General features: G+C 38.5%; 1 protein-coding gene across 4 annotated transcripts in view; it reads right to left on the bottom strand.

Moving 5' to 3' along the window:
- BLK (BLK proto-oncogene, Src family tyrosine kinase) overlaps positions 1 to 27,500 on the bottom strand; it is a 77,070-nt gene that overhangs the window by 37,721 nt on the left and 11,849 nt on the right. Inside the window, exons 2-3 of one of the 4 annotated variants that reach the window (XM_037812720.1) lie at positions 18,069 to 19,597; positions 17,636 to 17,690 (exon numbers count right to left, since the gene is read on the bottom strand). The exons of 1 other annotated variant lie outside the window; for it this stretch is intronic. Coding sequence is in view for 1 of the 3 variants with exons in the window: in XM_037812718.1 (XP_037668646.1) it covers positions 202 to 212 (11 nt within the window). In the remaining 2 variants the exon portion in view is untranslated. Of the gene's footprint in view, positions 1 to 201; positions 221 to 14,031; positions 14,056 to 17,635; positions 17,691 to 18,068; positions 19,598 to 27,500 lie in introns of those variants that run through there. 2 more of the 4 variants (XM_037812721.1, XM_037812718.1) reach the window with 2 other exon arrangements.

Genomic DNA, 27,500 nt, shown 5'->3' with positions numbered 1-27,500 from the left:
TTACTACTACATTACTAAGAAGTAAAGTGCTGCCTCTTACCACAATAGTTCTCAAACCTTAGTTAGCATTATGGCTGCCAGGGACCTCACAGGCCCCCAAGCCCCACCTCCAGCAGGTCTGATGTACAGGTCCAGGGTCCGGCTCCAGGATCTGAATGCTTTTAAAATTAAATTCAGCTTTATTGAAATAAATTCACATACCATACAATCATCCATGGTGTACAATCAACTGTTCACAGTACCATCATACGGTTGTGCATTCATCACCCCAATCTATTTTTGAACATTTTCCTTACATCAGAAAGGATCAGAGTAAGAATAAAAAATAAAAGTAAAAAAGAACATCCAAATCATCCCCCCCATCCCACCCTATTTTTCATTTAGTTTTTTTCCCCGTTTTTCTACTCATCCATCCATACACTAGATAAAGGGAATGAGATCCACAAGGTTTTCACGATCGCACTGTCACCCCTTGTAATCTACGTTGTTATACAATCGTCTTCAAGAGTCAAGGCTACTGGGTTGGAGTTTGGTAGTTTCAGGTATTTACTTCTAGCTATTCTAATACATCAAAACTTCAAAAGCGTTATCTGTATAGTGCATAAGAAAGTCCATCAGAATGACCTCTCGACTCCATTTGAAATCTCTCAGCCACTGAAACTCCAATTTGTTTCATTTTGCAGCCTCCTTTTGGTCAAGAAGATATTCTCAATCCCATGCTGCTGGGTCCAGACAGAATCTACATTTTTAACAAAAGCTCCAGGTGAGGCTGATGTAGGCAGGTCATAGACCCCCTTTCATTAAGTCATTTCATATATTTGGTTGCATTTCTGGAGTATGATTTGAAAAAAGGATTAAAAGATAGTCCTGCAATAACTTTGGGTTTCTTTTCATATGACTCCCTCATTTAAAATGCTGGTAGATTTTACTGCCAGTGATCCTCTTTTTTCTAAATAAAATGAATTTTTCCTGCCCTTTCTACAACCTTTCCTCACACATTAATATATGTATGCATAGTTTGTTGACATGGGGGATATCAGTTACCTTCCTATAATAACAACTCGCATCTCTATGGTACTTGTCAGTTTACAAAGCATTTTCTCACACGGTATGTATGTTATGAGTCTTAAAACAACCCTGAGAGAGAGACAGACTCATCATTTTTATCACCATCATCATCATCATCCTCCACATCCCCACATCCAACAGATAGGAGACTGAATACAGAAAGGAGAAGAAATTTTGAAGTGTAGAACGGGAGGGCATTTGAGTCACATCTCTGATATCAAAGCCTTGTTCTTTTTTACTGAGGCTCACAAGGTATCTTATTCCAGATACACATCTGTTCATGACTTGAATTCCTTAAAAAGGTACTCTCCATCGTTCAGCTCTCCTGTGCCACCTTTCCAATGTTTGTTAAGCACAAACCAAAGGAGAAATGTATATAAAAAAAGGAGGTTGTGAAAAGAAGCAGCCTCCATTAGGTTTAAGGGTGTGGGAGAATATTTGGACTGGAAATATTGGCTCGATTTTATGCTTCAATCTCATGAAGTTTGAAAAGGTTATAAACAGAAAAAGAAAGAAAAAAATAACTGATAGTCCTAGATCTGGGCTAACTGTAAGTACTGAGCAGACCTAGAGGCAGATGTCCAGCTAAAAACACAGAGATTTAAAATTAACTTGCAAAACTCTTTGTTGTAGGATTTGCCCATTAGATAAAATCATGAATAATAATAATTTTTAGGAAAGTGCCTCATGCTCCTTGCTACACAAAGCTGGGCACCAAGCTATGTGCTTTACATGTATTATAGCTAATAAAATGTAAGTGTAATTAAATCTAGCCCTAACAGCAAACATATTTGTTCCCATTTTACAGATGAAGAAATTAAGGCTCAGTGAGGTTAAAGCACTTGCACAAGACCACACATTAAGTTACAGAAATTACATTCAAAAGCAAATTTTATCAGCTCTTGGGTCTCACTTATTCTATTCTATGCCAAAGTATGTGAAGTAATGAAAATATAGCACTTGTGATGACATCTTTGAAGGATGTGAAAATAACTAGAAAATTATATATAAATGATAAATAAGTAAAAATGGGTTAGAATAGTAGGATTTTAGAAAAGGATGAGAGTCTCGGAGATTTTCATGTTATTCTTTCATTTATTATTATTGTAATTCTCAGTCTGGGCCTGTTTTATTATCACGGGGCCAGGCAGACTTATCTGAGTGGGCAACCTTACCAAATGGTGCTGAATAATAGATTAATCACACAATAAGGAAGGTCTGTAGTGATATATTTTAGGGCTCTATTGTCAGTTTTAATTAATCAATATTATATCATCAATTTGTATGCAGACATAAAACTCTCATTCATTAAATTTTGAGAAGGTATAAAGTGAGAAGGAAAACTAATAGAGCCAGAATTTGAGAAGATCTCTCAAGTTGGCCTGAAACCAACAAGTGGACTAAAATAAGAACAGAAAAGCACGCAATTTAGGCTCAATTAAACAACCAGTAGCACCATAGGAGAGAAACATGACCCAAGAGGAGTTGCTGAAGGCTATCACAGTGAGTGTGGTGAATTTGGAACCTCACAAAACTACGCTGAATCCTGGATTTGACACCTGGTAGAAGTTTGACAATATTTGACATTGTGCCTTATCTGTACAATGCAAATAATATGCCTATCTTGCATACTTACTATAAGTAGTAGAGATACTCTATATAAGGGGCTGGCATATAGTGGATGATTCATTAATGTAGCATTTTTTGTCTGAAAAATTCTTAGAAGTTCCAGTTGACGATAAGTTCACAAATCTGAGAACCGCTACTATTACTACCACCAACAATAATAACAGCTAATGTGATTATTGGTGCCAGGCACTTTAGCATTATATACCTTATTTCCCTTTTTTGTTTTTAAAAAGCTAATCTTGTTACCTTCTTATCTATTTCTTACACCCTCAGAAGAGCCTACACATCTTACACAAAATGCACAACCAGTCCTTCCATTAAGGGAAGAGGCCCTATGGGGAAACAGTCCTACGCCACTGCAGAGGAAACCTACATTGACTATCAATAAAGAAATGTGCAGTGCTTTATCCATAAATATCGCAGTCAACCAAGGGTCAAAAGAATTGTAAGAAAATGAACAACATTAAAGAGAACCAAATTGAACAAACAGGAAATTCACAAAATAACTAAAATACCACAACCCAACAATAATTAGCATCCTCAGAGACATTCTAAAGAATAGTATGCAATTAAAAAGGAATAGATTGATGCCAAAAAGGAATAATTAGAAAAATGTACAATTTTGCAAATTAAAATTGTGATATAAAAATAATAAGATGGGCATGGGGGAAGTTCAAGTTGGTGATCTGTAATATAAAGTCAAGAAAATATGGAAAATACTGTAAAAAGACTATATTTGGGCAAACTCGTGAGAGAAATTGAAAAAAGGAAAATAGCGCTACAAGTTCCACCATGCATAAAATTAGAGTACAAAAAAAAGAGAGAGAGAGAATAAAGACAGTAGATGAAAGGGAATATAATATAAATAATAAAAGAAATATCCAAGAATCAAAAAAATGAATCTCAAAATTGGAAGAGCCATCTGATATTTAGTAAAATGGCAATCCTCTGTGAGGGCCAAGAAATTTTTGAACATATAGCAATTCAGAAAATTCACCAACCATATATTGTATATACTTTTAAATATCTCCACTTACACCCATTAATATTTAATGCTACAGTAATCTCCCCCTCCCCATCAACCAACTAGAAAATTGGACAGACTACCATTTTCAGGTATTGGATAACAACAGGCTGTGTAGGACTGTATTTTCTGAGGGAAGGGAAGCAGACGAGGTGAGCCTAAACCCTATGATTGCCCCAAATACTGCCAGAAAGCAGTTCCCAAGTCAAAAATCAGTGAGGAAAAACCAAAACAGAGCACAGTAGTTGAGGGAACAGAAATCAGAGTATAACAGGCCATGCTGGATAGAATTTCTGAGGAAGAATACTGGACAATAGGAAACTGATGAGAGAGAGAGAGAAAGAGAAACAGAGAGGAAGCGGAAGAGAGAGCCACAGATCTAAAGAGGGGCCCCCTCAAATATTTGACCTCCCTTGAGTAATGATGTGTGCATGTGTGAAACAAGCAGAAAGAAACACCAGAAAGCAATAAGTTGATCAATTCCCAGAGCTCACACAAAGCTGGAAATAGTGCAAATTCCCATTCAGCCTGAGTAGAGAGACTTCATAATACACAGAGCATTTGGTAAAGTCATTTGAAGGGTATTGCCTTAGTAGAGCAACTAAATTTGCCCCCCAAAAGACTACTCTGAACATACAATAATACAGCTTAAGAGCACACATTGAAATGATCAAATTGATACCCTAGGAACTTAGTGTGCCAGAACAGTCTAACACTCTTTAGAGAAACACAGCAATATTCATCATTCAGCACTGTAATATTTACAATGTCTGGCATCCAATCAAAAGTTACTAGGCATGCAATGAAACAGGAAAATATACCTCTCAACCAGGAGAAAAATCAATCAATAGAAGCAGAACCAGAAATTATAGACATTATTAAGTTAGTAGACTGGAACCTTAAAATAGCTATTACAATTACATAAATAAGCTCAAGAATATAACTGAAAACAAGAACACAATGAGAAGAGAAAAGGAAGATATTAAAAACACTTAAATGGAAATTTTAGAAATGAAACTCATAATATCTGAAATTTTAAAAGTACTTTGAATAGGATTAACAATACATTAGAGATGGCAGAAGAAAAGATCATTGAGCTTCTTCTAGACATAGCCTTAGAAACTATCCAAAGTGAAGCACAGAGAGAAACAAACTGAACAAATAAAAAGGAACAGAACATCAGTGACCTGTGGAACAATATTAATTCATCAAAAAACATGTAGCTAGACTATCAGAAAGGGGATGGAAGAGAAAAATTATTTGAAGAAATGGCAAGTGGAAATCCCAAATTTGATGCAAACTTAAATCCAAAGATCCAAGGAACTCCAAGAATGAAAAAATCCAGAAGTTTATCATAATAAAACTAAGAAAAATCGATGATAAAGAGACACATCTTAAAAGCAGCTAGAAGGAAAAGACATTATATATAGAAGAACAAAAATTAAAACGACCACAGATTTCTTGTCAGAAACTAGGAAACTATGAAAGCCGGATGACAATGGACCAGAATCTATAAATCAAGGAAAGAAAAAAATCAACCCAGAATTCTATATCCAGTGAGAGTATCTTTAAAAAATGATGGCAAAATAAAGACTTCTCCAGACCAACAAAAGCTGAGATAATTCATCTTAGCAGAACTGAACAACAAGAAATTTTAAAGTTATTTAGGAAAGTGATAACAGATAGAGATCTGGATCTATACAAAGGATGGCAGAAATGATAATTTTGTGGTTAAAAATAAAAGATTATTTCTCTAATTTTTAATCTCTTTGATCATTGTTTAAAACAAAAATAGTAACAATGTATTGTGGGGCATATAGCATATATTGAAGTGAAATGTATAACAACAGCACAAAGAATGGGAGAGAGGAGACGGAAGTATGCTATTGTCAGATTGTTTCACCATATGTGATATTATTTGAAGGGAGAATTGACAAATTAAATATGTATACCGATAAATTAAATATGTATAAATAAAGCCACTACTAAGATGGCTTCACTAATGAAATCTATTGTCTATTTAAGGAGGAATAACACCAATTCTACACAAAATCAGAGAGGGGTTATAAGAAAACAAAGTATCCCTCATGAACATGGATGCAAAAGGTCTCTCTTAAATTTTTAACAAATCCAAACCAGTAATACTTAAAAAGCATAACATGGAATATTACACAATAATGTGGGAATGCAAATTGGTTTAACACTTGAAAATTAATCTTTGTAATTCACCATAACAAAATACTTGAAAAGAAACACTGCATGATTATCTTAAAAGATACAGCAAATGCACTTGACAAAACTCAACATCCACTGATGATTAAAAACTTTCAGAAAACTAGGAAAAGAAGGGAACTGACAAGCAAATTCTAAATTTTATATGGAAAAATAGGACTTAAAATAGCCAAAATGATTTTGGAAAAGTAAAACAAAGTTGGAGGATTTACATTGCCTTTTTTTCAGAATTACTCTAAAGCTATAGCAATGAGGACAGTGTGGAATTGGCTAAAGATAGACATATGGCTCAGAGAAACGAAATAGAATAAAACAGATACGGTCAAATAATTTTATAAACATTCCAAGTCAATTGTATGGGAAAGGATCATTTACCCCACACATGATTCTGAAGCAACTGGATATCCATATGCAGAAAAGAAAAAAATTATAAATCTCTACTCTTAAATCACACCAAACACAATAATCAACTCAACATGTATTGGAGACCCTGATGTAAGAGGTAAAGTTATCACTTTTAGAAGAAAATGTGGGAGAAAATATTTGTGATTCTGGCTTAGGCAAAACATTTCTAATTTAGGAAAGCACAAATTATAAAAGAAAAATTGATAAATTGGACTTTTTCATAATTAAAAACTTCTGAACTCCAAAGGACACCATTAAGAAAATGAATGCATAAACTACAGACTGGGAAAACATATTTGGAAAATATATCTGATATAAGAATACATAAACGACTTTTACAACTCAATAAAAGAAGACAAAAATTCAATTTGAAAAAAAAAACTTGAGCTGTATGAGTGGCAAACAAGCGCATGAAAAAGTGCTCAATATATTAGTCACTAGGGAAATGGCAATTAAAACCACAATGAGATACCACTAAACATCCACTAGAATCACTAAAATCAAAAGACTGATTAAACTAAATATTGGGAAGGATTTGGAGGAACTTGAACACTCATGCAATGCTGATGGCAATGTGAAATGCAACAGAAAAATAGTTTGGGAACTTCTGATCCAATGATCTACAGAAAGTTTTGTACATGTATGATCATAGCAGCTTATTTATATTAGCCTCAAACTGGAAACAACTGAAATGTCCATTAACTGCTGAATGGATAAACAAAGAGTGGTTGTAACAGACTATCCATACCTGCAACAACACTGAGGAATCTCGAAAGCACTGTGCTAAGAGAAAGAAGGTAAAGACAAATGAATACATACTGTGTGACTCCATTTACATGGAATTCTACATAAGGCAAAACTATTGTAACTGAAAGCAGATGAGTGTTTTCCAGGAGCCAGGGCAGGGTGGTGGTGCAAGGGGACCGAATACAAAAAGGGCTTAAGGAAGCTTTCTGGGGTAATAGAAATGGTCTATGATTTAATTGTGGTGGGGTTACACAAGTATAGGTATTTATGAAAACTCATAATTGTACACCTAAAATGGGTAAATTTTGTTGAATGTTATTTATATGTCATTAAAACTGATTTTTGAAAGACAACATTTGGGAGTCATTGAAGGATGTTGAACATTGCATATTCTTTTGTATGTTGAATACTGTAACATGGTTTAAAAAAAAAAAAAAAGGCCCTTCCTGCCTAGACATTCTAAATTAAATCTTAAAGTCAATGAAGGCTCCCCTTGCATTCATAGGCACAGAAATATACACTAGGGAAAATAAATTATGCCAAGATGCACTGAAGAAAAAAATGAAAATACAGTACCCAAGAAAGAGTATAGAATGAGATATTAGAAATAGTGGCAGCTGAGTGTGATCCCAAATCAATAGAGGAAAATAGAGGTTTCATTAAATCTTGATACTTGGGAAATTCTCCTTCAAATGACAAATTTTAATGACATATAAAATTATATATATGCTTCTCTATTTATCCAATTACTCTATTTCTATAGGAAAAAAATTTACATCATCATATTATTGCAATGACTGCTTTTCAATTTTTAAAATTTTGAGTATTAACCAATTGATGAGACAAAGTAAAGTTACTGTAGCCACAGAAGAAAATATAAATGTTTTAAGCCTTAAATACATAAAATAATAATATAACAGAAAATAAGAATGAGATGGAAAGAGTGTATGTGTGAGAGGATTGTCAACGGATTCTGTCTAAGTTTGATAAATCAAGACATAAAGATTTAAATGTATTATTTAAAATCATATAGTCAATCACTAGAAGGATTAAAAACTATAAAACAGGGTTTGGAGAGGTGAGGAGATAGGTAGAAAGCGATAGTAGGAGGTAGCATTATGCATTCTGAGTCTTTCATAGTGGTGATCAATATAACTAGCACTGAGATATATGTAAAATAAACATATTAGTAGTTATTAAAGTTGTGAAGGGAACCAAAAGGAGATTTTAAAATAACTGTTATTGTCTGCTTCTGGGGAGCAGGCCTCAGGTGGTGGTGGGGGGAGGGAAGGCACACTTTTATTTTTCAGTTTATCCCCTTGTGGGCTTCTCAGATTTTTAGAAACAATATCCATGGGTAACTTTTATAATAATAAATCCTAACTAAGTAAATAAATGGACAGATAAATAAATTCATAAAGAAATCTGAACTGACCAAGAAAATACCCATAATGTATTATTGTCAACTGAATGAGTAAACTGCAGAATGTGTTGTAAAATAGTTCCTCCTGATTGTATAAAAGAAAAGGGAGTGTGCAAATATATTTGCATATGAAAAGAAAATGTCTGGAAGCCTTTGGTGTAATCAGACTTACACTGTCCCTCTCTGGGGTGTGGAATTTGCAGGCAAAGGGATTGGAGGACATTAACTTCTTGCTTTACTTATCTGTGTATGGGTTGAATCAAACAAAAAATAATAAGTTTATATTGCTTAATGACTTTATAAAATGTGAAGTTAGAAGGAAAAAAACAGGCAATTACCTAAAAAAAATTAGGGCAGTGTCCCCCTGAGCAATGTTAGAGAAAAGCAGAGGTACCAGACAAAAACCGAGCCTTTAGGTGTTCAGTCCCTGCTTGGAGAACTGAGCCTCCACTTATGAATCACATTAAATATACTTTCCTCCTTCCTCAAGCAATTTGCTTTTATTATAGGAAATTCAGAAAATAGAAAGGAAGATAAAAATTACCTACCACACCATCCAGAGTTAACCACTATTTACATTCTGGTATGTATCTTTCCATTACCATTTAAAAAAAAAAAAAAAAGCAAAAATGAGATCATTATCCACATCCTGTTTTGTGACCTGCTTTTAAAAAAGTCTATCATGGTCATCTTTTCCAGGCATTACTTGTTTTGTCTGTAGAATCACGTTTAAGACTGCAGAGCATCCTATCTTAAGACTGTTCCACACTTGTTTTATCCATTCCTTTTGTTACATATCCATGTTGTTTCCAATGTTTCAATGTCACAAACAAAGCTGCAAAGATTTCCTTTGCTCAGGTACATTATCCTTGCCCATGTCCTTGATTAATTTCTACTGAGGTTAAAATCCTAGAAGTGGAATTGCTAGGCGAAAGAGCATTACATTTTGAAAGCTTCTGATACATTTTGTCAAATTGTCCTTCCGAAATTTCATGCAGCAGGATATGAGTACATATTTCCCTGCACTTTCTCTAACATAGGTTATTATTCTTTTTATCTTTTCTAAATTAATTTATTAAAAAGTTATCTTTTATTTTTTTAACCTAATTTTTTTGTTGTTGAACAAATAATACAGATGGATAGAAAATCAGATCATTTAGATCTATGCAAAGAAAAAAATAGAAATCACTCACAGTATTAACATTCATGGAAAACTACTATGAATATTTTAGTATATGTGTTTCCAGAATTTTTATATATACATATACACTTTTAAAAATGGGGCCTACTCTTTATATTGTATTATAACTTGCTTATTTCAGTGAGCAGTAAACTGTATATAAGTAAATGCAATTTTGAAAGCAATATTAACTGCACAGCCTGCATTGTACAGATTTACCATTAGTTCATTTAACCACTATTGGTCAAATAAGTTATTTTTAACCTTTGATGATTATAAACAAACCTGAAATAAACATCCTTGTAAAATATATATTTAGCTGCATGTCCAATATTTAAAGATATATGCTCATTTTTATTCTAATATATCTAATATTATACATGCACACAGATATGTTTAAATGTGTCTACATTGCTGAACTTTTACATAATCCCTAGTTTTATTTTTCTAACCACCTTTAAGATAATACATTTGACAAGCATATACAGTGTGCGTCTTTGGTGCAAAACAGTCTAGGGATAGCAAATATAATAAGAAAATTATCCCTGCTTTCCAAAAAGCACTTTCAAGTCTTAACCCCCAGACCTTTGGGTGTGGACCCCATTTGTAAACGGGGTCACTGAAGATGTCATCAGTTAAGGAGAGGCTACAATGAACAGCATGAGCCTGGATCCAACATGATGGAGCCATTATAAGCAGAAGAGTTTGGACACAGTAGGAGGAGACAGAGAGAGAGAGATGGCCATGGCCAGGTGACGAAGACTGAGACTGAGTTATGGACAGCTGGCAAGCAACCACCAGAAAACCACAGACGTGGGCCAAGAGTCATCCTGCTAACACCTGGAGTTTGGAATTCTAGCCTCCCGAACTGTGAGACAATCAATTTCTGTTGTTTAAGCCAAGCAGCCTGTGGTATTTGTCAGAGCAGGACTGGCAAACTAAGACACCGTAATACATGCTTCTGTTTTCTGGAAAAAGAAAAATAGTCCACATCAGAGAGAAAAGCATGCAACTGGGCAGAACTGGGAATGTATGTTGGATGATATGGGATGTGAGCAGGTCCTTGAAGGAAAAATAGGACTTTGAGAAAAAGGAGAAGAGACAGTAGGGTTTTTCCACATGGCTGAATCACATAAATAAACAGGCAGAGACGAATTCCTGATGCAAGTGAAACACAGGGGATCCACAGGATCAAGTTTGAGTTAGAGATAGGATACAAATGATTCTGGCCTAGATTTTCTGTCCATCTGGATTTCCCATTGCATCTCAAGCTGTTTTCCAACAAGCTATATAGCCTTTGCCAACTCTTTACCCATTCTCCCAGTTCTACAAGTCAAAGCCTCCATAAAAATATGCACGTTTTAAATGATTCTGGTCTGTATTGCTAAATCAACTTCTGCGAAGGTAACCTGATTTACATTCTCACCACGATAAAGAAGGCTCATTGCCCAGCTCCACCCCAATGGCTTTTATCAAATTAAAAAAAGAAATCTTTGTCAATCTGATAAATGAAAAATGATAAACCCCACCATTTAATTTATTTTTCTTTCTATTAATATTTCTCATGTACTTATTAACCATTTGTATTTCTCTTGCTATGATTTGATTGAACATGTCTTTGGCTCATTTTTACATTGAGGTGTTTATCATTTTCTTAATGATGTATAAAACTATGTGATAAATATATTTAATTTACATGTAAATCTGTCATATATGTTGTAAATAGTTTTCTCAATTTATCTTTTGCTTTTTAACTCTGCCTATAGTGTTTATTATGTATAAAAGTTTATATTTTATCTAGTCAATTTATTAATCTTTCTTATCAATCTTTGCTTTTGGTGTTTACACAAATATCTTCCCTACTCCCAAGATTATAGAAATATACAACTTTTTAAAAACATGTTCATTATTAACTATGAATATTTTAAATGTACAAAAAGCACAAAATTAATGTAAACAGCACCAATATCAAACAGATATTAATATTTTGTTACATGTGCTTCATTTCTCTTTCTCTCCTCTCCCCTCTCTTTTTATGTCACAGATACAACTAAAGCTTGATCCCTTATTATTTTCTCCTCTCTCTCCAAAAGTAACCGTTATCTCAAAGTTAGCAAGTGTTATTGCTGTGTATGTTTTTGTACTTCTATGACATATATATATAAGCAGCCATAAGCAATATATACAGTTTTGTATGTTTTAAACATTTACAAAAATGGCTTCATAATGTTTGCAACCTTTTGCAACTTACTTTTTTTCCACCCAATATTGTGTCTTTGAGACTTCTTCATTTTGATACCTATATCCCAAATTTTTCTTTTTTTTTTTTTTTGCTTTATCCTGTTCCATTAAATGAATATGCCTTGTTTTATTCATCCATTTTCTACTAAGCAACATTGTCTCCACTTTTTCCTAATGACAAATAGCACTGTGATGAACCTCCTATTATATGTCTCCTTGGGTACGTATGTGACAGTTTCTCAGAACAACATTACTTTAATTTACTTTGTGGACTTACAGGACAGTAGGATGTGCTCCTTCAGCCTTACCACAGATTGCCAAAATGGTCTCCAGAATGATTTTTACCAATTTACACTTCCACCAGCAATACCTGAGAGTACTCATCTCCCACATATTCTTACCAAAACAAAAATAAAGTTTTAAAAAAATGATTTAAGGCATTAATTTTTACTAATCTGATGGATGGTAAATGGACTCTTTTTTGTTTTAATTTGTTTTTCCTTAATTACTTTTGTGATGCTTATTGGTTATATGGGTTTCTTCCTCTGTGTATTACCTATTCATATCCTTTGACCACACAGAAATGTAGCTTTTTATAAAAGTATTCATTTTAAATATAGACCAGAAATATAATTTTCCTAGAAATAAATTAACAAAAGGTATGCAAATTTGTATGGAGATATATAAATTTATTGAAAGATATTTAAAAAGCTTCTAGATAAAAGGAGATATATACATTGATTATGACTAGGAAAACCTAATACCACCAAGTTGTACATTCTCCTACCAAAATTCAAAAATTGAATGTTATTTTCAGTCAAATTCCAACAGGTGTTTTTAAGGAAATTTACAAGCTAGTTCTGAGGTTTTATGGATGAGCAAAGAAAGACCCAAGAACAGTAAAGATATCTCTGAAGAAAAAGAATAAAACAGAGAGGCGTCCTCTACATATATCAAAATACACTAAAAGCTGTAGTACTTAAGAGTGGTATTGGCAAAGGAATATACAATTCGACCAAGGAATCAGATTAGAGGGCCCCCAACAGACCTGCACACTCATGGAAATATGATAAATGTCAGGAGAGAAGGATCATCAGGGAAATGATGATCCAGTCAACAAATGACGCTGGGACTGTGGTTTTCCATATAGAAAATCCTTACCTCACAGACATCTTAAACTATCTATTTGAAATTCATTAAAGATTTAAAGATAGAAGAATATCTTTTGAACCTGATACATATATAGAACATATGTACACATATATACAACACAAGATGCAAACCATAAAATCCTGATAAATTTACTTACATTAACATTAAACTTTTCTGTTCATCAAAAGACACCACAGAAAGTAAAAACACAAGCTACACTCTTGGAGAAGGTATTTCCAACAAATAATTACTATCTGCGCTATATAAAAGCACTCTTACAACTTGAAAAGAAAAAGATAAACAACCCAATAAAAAAATGGGCAAAAGTCATTAATACTCATTTCACAGAAGAGGAAACACCAATGTTGATAAAACATGCCAATATGCTCAACTTCATTAGTAATCTGAGAAATACAATTAAGATCAAATAAGATACCATTCTATAGCCACTAAATTGGCTATAGAATTAAGAAATCCAACAACAGTATTAGCTAAGATTTGCAACAAATTATACACTGGAGGAAGTGTAAATGGATACAAATTCACTTTGGAAAATGAAGGGATATGAATACTTCCATACTCTGAAACACAGTAATTCTCCTATTAGGTATATAGGAGGCAAGTGCCCTATGACTCACGTAAAAGAATCATCATATAGCAGCATTGTTAATAATAAAAAAAAAATCTGGAAATAAAATACTGAGTGAAAAAACTCCAAGAAGACTACATATGGATTAACATGTTAATTAAGCTCAAAATCAAACAAAACTAAACAACATATTGTTTATATATATGTGATACAACAAAGTTTTTGAGACATAGGTATATGGTATATATGGTAATTGTTTTCGTTTCCTGGCTGCCAAAGCAAATACCATGCAATTACCAATGCAATGGATAGGCTTACACCATGGGATTTCATTAGCTTACTGTTTTGAGGTTAGAAGTCAGAAATCAAGATGTCCTCAAGGTGATGCTTTCTTCCAGAAGACTGTGGCATTCTGGGACTGGCTGCCAGTCATCCTTGGTCCTTGGCTTTTCTGTCACGTGGCAACGCACATGGTGGCCTCTCCTGGCTTCTCCTTTCTCTGCCAGGTTCTGTTGACTTTTAGCTTCTGGCCTTTCCCTCTGGCCTTTTTTTTTTTTTTTTTTTTCTCCCTGTCTGACTTTTGCTCTGCTTATAAAGGACTCCAGTAATGCAGATTAAAGCCAACCTGATCTATTTGGGCCCCACCTTAACTGAGGCAACATCTTAAAGAGATCTTATTTCCAATGGGTCCACACCTACAGAATGGATTAAGTTGAAGAACATGTTCTTCTGGAGGACAGAGCAGCCAAACCACTACAGTGACATTTAACTTCTTAAGTTGGTTCATGAGTCCATCCGTGTTCACTTTGTTACTCTGTTTTCCTTACGTATATATTACATACATGCTTTTGTATGCTGTTCCTCCCCCTTGGCCCGCTTTAAATATTAGAGTACCCAGCACTTGGTTCTTGGTTCCCCTGACTTCTCCACCCACAATCGCCTGGTAATTTTATCCAGTCTCATGGCTTAAATACCATCTGTGTGCAGACAACTCTCAGTTTCTCAATGTGTACATACCTCTGCTCTGAGTACCAGTCTCACACACAGCAGATTATTCAGCCCGTCTCCTTGGATATTTAATAGACAACTGAAACCCAACAACGTCCCAGACTGAATTCCTGGTCTCCCCTCTCAAGCTTACTCCATTAGCAGTCTTCCTCTATCCTACAGTTGCTCAGTCCAGAACCGTTGGAGCCCTGCCTGACTCTCCTGCACTCACACTCCACATCCTGACTGCCTGGAGATCCTGCTGGCAGTACCTTCCAACTAAGTCCAGCAGCTGAGTACGTCTCACAACCTCCACTGTGCCCACCTGGGTCTGCACTGTCATCACTTCTACCTCTCCACTAGAAAAGCCTCTAATCAGTCTCCCGTCTTCTACCTTTATCCCACTGCTCCTCAAGAACCATCATGATCCCTTAAAACTGTAAATCAGGTCACATCCTTCCTCTGCTCCAAACCCCATGGTGACTCCCATTTTGCTCAGAGCAAAAGCCACAGTCCTCACAATGGCTGCCCAGGCCTCCCAAGCTCTGGCCCACCTTTGACTTCTTTGACCTCCTCTCCTACTGCCAGCTCCCTTGTCCACTCCGCTGTGGCCACACTGGCCTCGGTGCTGTTCCCCACGCAGCCCAGGGGTGCTCCTGCCTTAGAGCCCTCCCGTTGGCTCTTCCCTCGCCCGGAACTGCCCTTCTCCCAAGTGTGTCCATCGGCCTTACCATCTGCCTCTTTCCAGTCTTTGCTCAAATGTGACTTTTTCCATGAGGCCTCCCCTGAGCACCCTATTTAAATTGCAACTCCATTTCTCCCAGGTTGTCCCCCTTACCCTGCTCTGCTTTTCCCTTTTGCATGGTGCTTAACATCTTCTAAGACATTACAGAATTTATTTACTTATAAAGTTGACTGTGTCTGTTATGTCTACCTCACCCCACTATAATGTAAGTTCCCAAATATTGAGTCCCTCACCATTTCATTCATTGACACATTAGAGACAGAGAATAGTTAGCATCCGAAAAATAGTAGCTCTTCAATAAATATTTATAAAATCAAAATCCAATATTATACAATACACAATTAACAAAAAATAACCCATCTTTCTCCAGTGATTTGAAAGGCCTCCATTATCACTTACTAAATTCCCACATAGTCGTGGGCTGTTTCTGGACTCTCTATTTGTTCCTGCACACAACCACACATACGAATTGTTCCCATTTAATGATACAGTGTAATTTCTTCTCTTCAAACCTTTCTTCACTATTCTTTCTCATTCATTTTTGTAATATGCCTTAAGAATAGTTTTGACAAGTTAAAAAATCTTGCATTTATTTTGATTGGTATTGCATTTAAATTCACAGGTTATTTTCAGAGAATTGGTATTGCTAATGTTACTACTGGAAAACGAAAGCTATAGATTTTTGTATGTTAATTTTGTCAGTGTCCATCTTAGTTGAATTCTCTTATTAGTTCTAGTAGTTTTTCAGTTACTTGTCTTAGAATTCCCAGGAAGGCAAATAGATCATGTTATGCCTGTTCTTTATGTAGATATTGTATTACTCTGTTTGGCTAGAATTTCCAAAACAAAGGTAAAAATCCTGAATTTGGCTGTTGGCTTGAAATAGATATCTAGGAAGTTTCCTTTTTCTCTAGATTACAAGGAGCTCTTACAGGAATGTAGCTGAATTCTATTGAAGGTCTTCTAAAATACCTATCAGGACAGCCAACAATTACTTTTCTATTTTGACTTACTGATGTAATAAATTGCACTAATATGTTTCTTAACGTTAAATTCTCCTTTCGTCATGGAAGTAACTCTACTCAGTCATAACATAATTATCACGTTAGACACATAATGCTTTTTTTTTTTTTAAAGTACTTTTGCTTTTATATAGGTAAGTCAAATTTCTCTATAATATTTTGTGGAGGGGGACAATTTATTTTTAATCAAATTTTAAACTTTATATAAAAGTAATCTGTGCTGATTATAATAAGAATTAAATATAGGAAAATATAAAGAAAAAATATCATTTCTTGTTAGTCTTTTAGGGGGGCAATATACATGTTTATAAATTTCTTACAAAGCTCATACCAGTAGGAAATATGGTTTAAAATGGAGTCTTTTGAGTAAGACAGCCATGGATTCAAATCTTGATTTACAATTTATAAACTGTACTGCCTTTGTCAACTTCCTTAATTTCTTTAAGTCTCACCTTCCCGGTTGGTAAAATTAAGATAATAATAATTACCTCACAGGGTTGTTGCAAGAATTAGGAAATATGAGTAAAGTGCCTGTCATGGTGCCTGGGCATTGAGCCTCTAAATAATATTAACAATTATTATGCTGGCCATGCACTTTGTATTCCTCTTATCACTTAAAACTATATCCTAAACCTTTTCATGTCCTCCAAACTTATTATAAGCACGATTAAAATTTTTTCTTCTACAGTGTATATATCCACACACAAACATATATATATAAATACATGATATACACATATACACCAGACCCTCCAGGTTCCTGCTCCAAGGAGCACACATTCTCATTCACGCGGTGCAGGGGACTGAAGGGAGGGATGGACGGTAAACAAGAAAAATAAATGAAAGACAATTTTCAATAGCGGTAAGTGCTGTGAAGAAAATAAGGCAGGATGATGGGATCAAATAACTGCAGAGGCATAAGGTTATTCAGGAGAGGAGGAAAGACCTCTCCTGGGGGGATAGTTGAACTGAGATCTGAACCACAAGAAAGAGGCAGCTTTTCCAAGTTCTGGAAGGGCAGAGGGAACAGCAAGACAGATTGCCCCGGGCATGTTTCCGCGTGTCTGGAGCACAGTGTGCCCGGGAGGGCGGGAGGAGGGGAGGATAAAGAGATCCTCAGGGAAAGGAGTTTGGCTTTCTTTCAAAATGCTGTGTTAAACCTTTGGATGGTTTAAGCAGGGGCAGACTTACCTTTTAAAAAGAGCTCTCTGGCTGCTGTGCAGAGACGAGCTCGCAGGGTACGAGCCTGGAAGCAGGGAGACGAGTTATGAGGTTACTGCAGTAGATGAGGTGAGAGGTGACTGTGGCTAGAACAAGAGTGTTGTCAGTGGAAATGCAAGGACGGGGATGGAAATGGTGAGATGTCAAGGACAGTGTGACAGTGGTCTTCAAATATGGGAGGGGCTGTCTTGTGGAGGGGCAAGACGTAGCCTTCAACCCTCCTGAAGAATTAGAATCTTCTGCTGCTTCGTCCCCTGCTATGGGATATCTGTGTTCAGTATTGGAACCCAGAATCCAGCAGGTTTGACAGGCAAGTTTTTAAAAAATCGAGTGTACTTCACACAGAAGTGAATATTCAATCTGGTCTGCCCACTGCCTAAAGAGCAATCAGCTGTTGTCTCACCTTAGCTGAAGCCTGGACTTGAAAGTCAGTCTGTACCTTGTGGATACAGAGTCTCCAGTCTCGGTGTGAAGCCCAAGGGTGGCGGGGGCAGACAGCTCATCTGGAAATCGGGAGAACTGGGTTCTAGTCCTGATTCAACCATGAACAGGCTATGTGCCCTGAGCATTCTCTCATCCTCTCCCCGCTTTGGTTTCCTCTTCTGTAAAGTGAGTTCTGAGAGGCTGGGATCCATTGCACTTAATAACAAATCAGTCCAACCAAGCAAGTCCTTGCCCATATATTTTTCTAATTGTTTCTGAAGCTCCAACCCTCTTGCCTCAATGGCACAGGGCTGAGGTGCAGTTGATGCTACAGGGGAAAATGTACTTCTGTGGCTTTAGAGGAGTCAATCTGAGGTCTGAGAGATGCCCTTTGATTCGGGTTCAAACTCTTGGGTTCGTAGAGACTAGGCTTCCACCATGTAACAGGGCCAGGAGCTCAGACCACAGAACCAGGGGCTGCACCACAGGCGGGCAGGCCCACTGACAGCTGGCTCACTGCTTCCAGCAGCCTCCAAGCCTTCTGGCCTGGCTGGAAAAGGAGCACGATCCTCGGGAGCTGAAGCAGCTTCCTGCCTTGTCATGGGCCGCGTGGCTGTCTCCTGCTCCCACGTGTTCCTGTTCCCATCTGCACACCTGAGGAAGGCTCTCACTCAGGTACCACTCAGAAAGGCAGGTGAGGAGGAGGAGGGCATGAGCCTAGAGGCATCTGGAGGCTCCAGGTGTGCTTGGTGGGAGGGAGGTCCCTGACTCTCACAAGGGCCAGAGAAAGGGCTGGTAGAGTTCAGAAAACTAGCTGACAATGTCTCCGCTGACACTGGCACTTAGGTTTCTAGGAAACATCTCAAACTTTAAATGGTCGAAACCAAGCTTCTGCCCCACTTCAAGCACTAGTCTCATGAAGGCCCAGAACGGCATCCTCTTCCCTGTTGGTTTTGCAGAATAGGCCTGTGATCTCCAGATCCAAGTTCAAGGCTTGGTAAGGCCTCCAGTGAGCCTCTTAGCCTCATGGAATCAGGGAGGGTTTATAAATAAGCAATCTGCAAGTCTTTTAGAAATCTACACCACATCTATCTGCCCCCTCTCACTTGCCTTCCTTCTTTTCTTGCTTGCCTCCTTCCTTCCATCCTTCCAAAGTTACTGAGTATATAATTGCTATTTTCCCTTCTCCTCCACATCCACGGGGTTTTCTGGTTTTGGTTTTTGGGAAAATGGGAGAAGATGGTGAATGTGTAATACCTGCTGGTTATCTTTCACTCAATGGATGATTGGTGAATGTTTCCAGAATAGATCAGGAGCATCCTCGGCAAGTAATGATAAAGCAACAGCAGCCGCTCTGCGCGGTGCACCACAGGGGAAGGGAGGGGACCCATGAACCTCAGAGGCTGGGAGCATCTCCCCGAGCCGCGTGGTCTAGGGTGGTTCACGGCAGCGTGTGTCAAACTTTTTTTCTTTTTCACTGTGGCCATCGGTAAGGAACACCTTGTACATCTGCAAGATAGAACATACCCACGTGCTCATATGCACACACGTTATTGGCATGTGGGTGCCAATAAAACAAAAGGTTCATGAAACATTTCTTACTCTTACCTGAAGCAATGGGTATTTTCTATCCTATTCTATTTCACTTTTAAAAGTGCCATGACCCACTAAATACATTTTATAAACAACTAAAATGTCGGGGCTCCCAATTTGAAAAACACTGCCCTAAAGAAAACGTGGTGAGTAAAGCACCTCAAGGAGTTTATATTCTGCCAACCACATGGCATTTACAACAAAACTATGTATAATACGATGTAGAAAGAAGTGTCAAAGCTAAAGTGGCACTTTTAAGTTAAAGGTGTATTTTAAATGCCTCTACAGATATTAGAAAAGACAAAAGGTTGAAAATTAAGCAGGTAAGTGACCAGCTTAAGAAGTTAGAAAAAGAATAAAGCCAAACAAAATGTTAGGGAGGAGAGAAAATAACGACAGATACCCAGATCAGGGTGACAGAAAGCACAGAAGTAAAAAAGAGGGAAGTGCTCCAGGCGCCTCAGCCCAGCCCCAGGGGCGAGGGGGAGAAGCCGGGGCCTCGTGGCACTATTTCCGCTCTCATTTAAACGGCACAACCACCTGGGAAGGCAGGGTTGATGGCCCCACTTTTCAAATAAGAAGGTGTAGATGACAGAGGTAAAGTTTGCCCCAGGTCCCTGGCCAGGTAAGGAGTCAGGCAGGACCCAAACCCAGCCCTGTCTGGTGCCACTGTCTCCCATCTTCACCCTGCAGGCAGCCCCCTCCACCCGGCGGCTCACAGGGGGGCCCTCTCTCCCTCATCAGACAGCTTGCCATCTCGTGAGGCCTCCTGGCAAATAAATCAACACATACAGACCCGTGCAGCAGGGAGTTATAAACACACCATCAACTGTGGGCATTTGTATTTGGGATGCATCAGGGAAGGATTCCCAGTGCATAATGGAGAGGGAAGGCAGAGGAGGGGGCTCCAGAGGAGGCGGAGACCACGTGTGCATGTCCCTGGAATGGGAACTGGCCAGGAACAGAAAGGGGGCTGAGGTCTGTGGCTCCCAATTTCTGTGTGGGTGGAGGTTGCTGGCTGGTGGAATTAGAAATGATCTGGGAGTCTAACAGCTTCCTGGGTTCCCTGGATGATACCAAAAGGCCAAGGCAGGGCCGGGAATCTGTATTTTTTAACTGTCCTCCTCCCAGGGGATTCTGATGCACAGCCAGGGTTGAAGCAGAAACCCCTCATACCCCAGGTCATCCCTGCTGCGCAGGGGCATTCCTCAGCCAACCTGCAGCCCCCGTGGGCAAACCCACCAGGAGACAGTGATCCACCCAGTGGGGATCTCAAACGGCCCAGAAAGGGGAAGAGGGGACAGTCACAGGGGGTGGGTGGGTGAGAAGGCCCATGAGGGCAGCTGCCTGCAGCCAGGGCCGCTTCCCCAGGGAAACTCAGTGCTCTGGAAGGGCCCTCAATTCTGGCGGCCTTATAAGGCTTGGCAACCTGGGGTTTCCTATGTGGTCTCAGGCATCCTAAAGGAGGGCATTGTGGTGGTTCTGCCTTTGCTTCCCAGACACTCTTCCTCCCATGTTAAGTGCTCTGCTTATGATATGCCATTTGACTGAGACTAAGACCTAAAGGCGTCCTTCTTAAAGGGACAGCTGAGTTTTCTCAAATTTAACTGGTTAATGGCTGAGCAGTGGATGGCATCACCTCATAGAAGACCAAACCCTATTTTATTAGTTGTGCTTTTATGCTGAATTGGAATGACCATTTGATTCAGCAGTTGGCCGAGTGCTCATGGTGATCAAGGAAAGAGAATTTGCCCAGACTCTATTCACTAAAAAATCAGGATTTCCCTGGAGTTATTTCCTGAGCAACTAAAATAAAATGGCCCATTGTACCAGCAGTTTAGAAAAGGTAGACATCTCAGCAGATCCTAGGTCATTACAGGTTTTATCCAGGTCAAGATGATTAAAATACCATACCTACTGTGACCCATAAAAAATTCCAATCACGTGCTTTGTTCACAAAGGCAGGCCAATGAGTTGAATGCTTTTCAAGGCATAGTGCAGCTTGGCCAGGTAGTAGGCTGCTCTGGTTATAAAAAGCCTTGTTCATAAGAGTGTCCATATACCATATGCAACTGACTTTGCTTGAATAAATGCCCCCAACCCATTCCAAGCCCATCCTGACTGTATTTGGAAGTTACTTTAAGATCTTGTAGTGCCTGAAGGGCCTCACTGAATCATTGGTGATCAATTCAGTACTGATCTGCTTCTGTCCCCTCGTCTGTACAATGAAGGCTTTGGATGGATGATCTCCCAGCTCTCTCCAGCCCTACATTCAGTGGGTCCCTGATTCTCCTGCAGATCTAGGGAGGTGCTGAGGGACAACAATGTCTAGGTGATAACTTGGACTCTGCTCAGAGCTGCCAAAATGAAGATGGAGCACGTTGATGGTCCAACTCCTGTATTCTAGTGTCCCAAAGGAGCCCAGGGTGATGGCATGGAGAGATTTCCCATTAGGGATGATTGTCTGGTTTCCCTTCCCCTCTCAACGCTCCCTCTGCATGAATCACCTCTATCTTCATTCCAGTCCATCTCATCTTCCTTCCGTTGCTCTGTCATCCCCACCTCCGCATCTGTTGAAACCCACTTTAAGATCTGGGAGGTCTCAGTTCCAAAGCCAACCACAGTGTGTGTTCACCCAGCCTCAGAGAGACCCAGTGTCCGATGCATGAAGGAGGAGCCCTGGATCTAGGTGTGTGCCGCTGAGTTCATTGCCAGAGGCCTGATCCAGGAGGCCGGGCAGAGGAGAGAGATCAGGTAGAATGGTAAAACAGTGAAAGTAAGGATTGTCTCAGGGGCAAAAATAATTTCAAGAGAACCTTGCTTCAGCCTCTGCTGAATAATTACTTTTTTAGAAAGACAATCATGTTATATTGCCCAGAAGTCCTTCAAAGTGAATAATCTGGACTCAATTTACTATAAGATAAGGCAAAGTCAAAAAAAAAAAAAAAAAAAAAGCCAAAAAAGCTTTTATGAAAGCAAGTTCCTGAATAATTTTGCCATCAATAAGCTAAAGTATACAAAGTATTTAGAATAGTGCCTGGCACCTAGTAAGCACTCAATAAATGTTAATCGTTGTTATTCTAGCATGGCACAATTACATATTATAGTGGTGATGCTGGAGTCATCAAGAAATAATTACATTTACCAATTTAGAAGCCTATGGGATTTTGGCAGATTTTTAAAGCTCTTTGAGTTTTACTTGTTTTATCTATAAAATAGGGATAGAAATCTATTTTCTGCTTGCCTTAAAGGATTAAATTAAATAATATATGCAAAAGTAATTTGTAAATTATGAAGTCCCATATAAAAATTTCTGTTGAGACCAAAGTCATAAAATCTAAAAATTTAGAACCCTTTGTCTTTGAAACCACCCACAAACATGCCAGAGAACTGGCGTGTTGTCAGAGTGATTTCAGTGCAGGGTTTGAGCAGGAATTTTTACATGCTAATGATGATACTGATTAGACCATGTTAAGAAATGATAAATTCTGGAAAACAGCCAAAATTCAACATTATATTCTTTGGTGTCCTTCCTGGGTCTGCCTGATGAATTCCTAGTCTCCTTTGAAGACTCAGACCATGAATTATCAACTCTGGGGAGCCCTTCCCAGCACCCAGCACCCATTGAAGTCACTCCATCCTCTGTGCCCACCGTCCTTCTTACAGACCCCCAGCATTGCAGAAATCGCAGTGTATTGGTCTTGCTGTCTAATGTCTGCCTTCTAAACCAGACTGTGAGCTCCTCAAGGGTAAGAGCTATTTTTCTTTTTTTCTTCTTTCAACTTTCAGAGCCCACCTCAGTACTTGGAAAATAGTAGTTATACAGTAAATCTTTCTCTTCTTTGAAAGAATGAATGAATGGATCAATCAATTAATCATGGCAGGCACAAACATAAGAAAAACACATCCCCACACATCCTATTGCCATAAAGAGTAAAGAGTTTAATTTACCAGGACAATGGGAGAAAGATATTATCAGTCAAACCAAAAAAGCTGTTCTTTTATATACTGGTTTACCATTAACCAATACTTTCAGGTAATGAGGCTTATTGATCTGACGTCTAATGTAGCAATACATCTGAGATGCCCACATGAAAATATAATTTGCTCTCTTTTATTGCATGATTGTTTCCTCTATTTCAGGAAATCTTTCCCCTGTAGCAGCTGTCAATTTTCAGTAATAATAATAAGTGGTTAACATAGTAGATATTCACAGAGGAAGCCAAGAGAAATGAAATTGAATCATGCCCCATTCTCTTTGCTTCCAGGGATGCTCACTTTTGAGTTTAGTGAGATTCAGAACAGGATTACTAAGAGAGAAAGGAAATCAAACACATTTAGGAAGTCAAAGTCACTCACTGGTGCCACATATTTTGTTGTTAACAAAAGCATCTGCTTGAAGAGAAAGGCCCAACTGTATTCAGAAAATCAATAGGCTGAAATCTCCTGAATTTTTAAGTTTCTTTGGCTCCTTAAGCCTTAAGTATTTGGACAAATGCAGTTTACCTCCTACGGTTACTAATACTCGTAGTAAGAAAGAACAATGAAACCATCCCAAATGTGTCTGTCAGCCTGACTCCCTAGTGTGAAATCCATTAAAAAAATACCAAAACATTTCCATTTGTTAAGAACTACAGATGGCCATAATCATAGCAAAATCTACTTGTAACACATTAGCAATCAGCTTTGGTTTAAGAAGAAAATATAGGAGCAACCCTTTTACCATGAGGCACTTCAGTGGATGGGCACCCAGACTTTGCCATGATCCCGACTTGGGTTCACATCCTAGCTTTCCCATACACTCACTATAGTCTCTGCAGCTTTGCCTTTCTCATCCTCAGAATAGGGACAATTTGTTCCCCATACCATTACTGGATTTAACATTCTTTCATTTCAACCCCAGAATACAGGAGGGAAAAAAGGAGGGAAGGAAAGAGCATGCTAGACAAGTTATTTTTTTACATTTTTGGGGTCACAGTCTCCTTTGAGAATCTGATGAAATTACAGGTGCTATCCCCAGGAAATATGCTCACATACATATTTGCCAAATCTTGCACCCAGTTCAGGATCCCCCTGTAAAGCCCTACACAATTCCTCGGCCTCTTTTTTAAGAACCCCTGGTTTAATGAGGCAGTTGAACTCAGTTGCCCTCCCCCCTACATGGGACATAACTCCCAGGGTTGTCAATCTCCCTGGCAACGTGGGACAGGACTCCCAGGGATGATCCTGGACCCAGCATCGAGGGATTGAGCAAGACTTCTGGAACAAAAGGGGGAAGCTAAATGAAACAAAATATAGCTTCGGTGGCTGAGAGATTTCAAACGAGTTGAGAGGTCATTCTAGAGGTTAACTTTTTAGCGTATTAGAATAGCTAGAAGGAAATACCTGAAACTGTTGAACTGCAATTCAGTATCCTTGATTCTTAAAGACGATTGTATAACTATATAGCTTATATGGGGTGACTGATTGTGAAAACCTTGTGGCTCACATGCACTTTAGTGTATAGACAGATGAGTAGAAAAATGGGAGCAAAACTAAATGAAAAATAGGGTGGGATTGGGGGGGATGGAATGCTTTGGGCATTCTTTTTTACTTTTATTTTTATTCTTATTTTTATTCTTTTTGGAGTAAGGAAAATGTTCAAAAATTGATTGGGGTGATGAATGCATAACTATATGATGTACACCGTGGATGTATGGTATATGAATATATTTCAATAAAACTGAAATTAAAAAGAAAAAAGAACCCTTGGTTTAGCCTATGGGTCAAATGAAACCAAGGCCATGGGATTTTGTTTCCTTCTGAGTCATTTCATTTCACAGAGAGGAAGGTCTATTCTGTGGCCAAAGACCACATCAGTAGCTTTGGCCAGCAAAATATGGTTGCCAGGGAGCTAGATGAGACAGTATGAAAAACTCAGGGCCACTATCACCATGACTTAAAAGGCAATTCAAAGTCCACCCTACTCCACCCACCAAGTGATCATTTCATATTCCTGTGTAATTGTCGTTCCTTGGTGGTGTTAGGAAAGAAGAGCCTCCAGCTGTATGACATAGTTCAGAACCACTTTGCAAGCTGCAAGTTATTTTGTTGTTAATCATAGCCCTCTGTAATGGTGAAAAATCGAAAGCAAACTAAATGTCCGGTTGCAACGGCTAAATAAAACGAACACAACGAAATATTATGCAGTCTCTAAAACGATCATTTTGAAGACCATGTAGCCATGGGAAAGATGCTCATTTCATACTAGAAAGAAGAAAGGGAAGGGGAGCTGAATCCAAAGTGCTATGTGCCCATCACTCCAGCAATGAAATACTGTGCATTATCATAACAAAGACTAATAGCTCTTATGTAAAAATGTGAGGTCAGTAGAATTGTTGATGGCTTGGTTTTGTTTTTTTTTTCCAAAATTTCCTTTAGTATTATATAATTATTATAGTTTTAAAGCAAGGAGACAAATGAAAAATTTGAAAATCTGCTTGTTCTTCCAAATGGCTGCGGTCAGTCTCCTCTAACCAGCTCCAGCTCCTTCTGTGGCTTCCCTCATGATTAGGCTAAGAGAAGGCAAGCCTGGCCATGGCAGCCTGGGTCAGAGGTCCCCCAGACCCAGACAACCACAAAACCCAAGGCTGAATTATTTAAAAGAGCATCAGAGCACACTCATCATTTCCAGCTCCCGAACTGGTTCCTATCAGACCCTACAAAGTTTAGGTCATCACTGGGCTCATTGAGAGACTGGTTCATGCAAGCGATGAATTTCCACGTGTAAATTGATCTGAGCCCCTGATTTTCTGGATTCATGTCATCTACGAATAAGCTCATGCAGAGTCAGAAGGAAATGATTTATGCAGGGCCACAACCAGTTAGTGGTGGGACAGCATTAGATTCCATTCCCCTGCAAAGTTGGGGCCCAGCCGGGCTTTCTGCTACCATTTATTGTTGCTAGAAACAAATAGGGGTGCCCTAACATCCCTATGAGAGCTGTGAGGTTCGCTCTTCCCAGAGAGGAGCAAGAGCCATCATGAGAAAATTATCTAAAATCTTCCTGCATTTTAACCTGCTGGAGGTTTAGCAGCCTCAAATATCAGGAAGCCACAGTGACCTCATTAATGCCCAGATCAGCACATTAACCATGAATATGAAGCTTCCTAAATAAAAGCAGTGCAAGCTGCATCACAGCTCTACCTCAGGGGCCAAATTCACTTCCCCCAGGCTGAGCACCTAACCGACTCTCTGTCATCTTGACGCTCCCGCGCCCGCAGCTGGGGGGGATATGAATCGTCAGAGCAACGAGAGGGGCTCGCATCCTGCACCCAGCTGCATTTCCTTCCCGAAACCCTCAGCCAGCAGGCAGGCTTTTCCCCTGAACCCCGTGAAAGCCCCTCCAGCCACTCTGAGAAGACTTCTCTGGCCTCTGGATAAGCTAGCTTCCAAAGCACGCTGGAACTTCTGTGATAATTCTCCTCAAAGTCTGATTTGTATAGAAATTATGTGTTTATACACCCTTCTCTATACCATCTTCCTCATTTCTGTGCTTTCAGGTCTTAGTACTGTGACTGATTTACCAAGCATAGACAATAAATACCAATTGACTAGTAAGAATTCCAGGGCCAGGAGACTATAAGGCAGAGGGAGTGGACTGATCCTAAAAGCATTTCAGATGTAAGGTCAACAGATGTGGGGAACAACGGAGAAAGCAAAGATGATGACAAGGCTTGACTTACTGAGCAGACAGGGATGATGTTCTTTAAGAAAGGCAAAACAGAAGGCTGCCATGCAATTGTCCCACAGGAAAAAAGGGACATTCTCTAGAAGGCCA

The sequence above is a fragment of the Choloepus didactylus genome, chromosome 20 (genome assembly GCF_015220235.1).
Source record: "Choloepus didactylus isolate mChoDid1 chromosome 20, mChoDid1.pri, whole genome shotgun sequence".
Lineage (NCBI taxonomy): Eukaryota > Metazoa > Chordata > Mammalia > Pilosa > Megalonychidae > Choloepus > Choloepus didactylus.
Note: the sequence above shows the minus strand (reverse complement) of the source record. Positions and strands in the feature narration are given on the sequence as shown.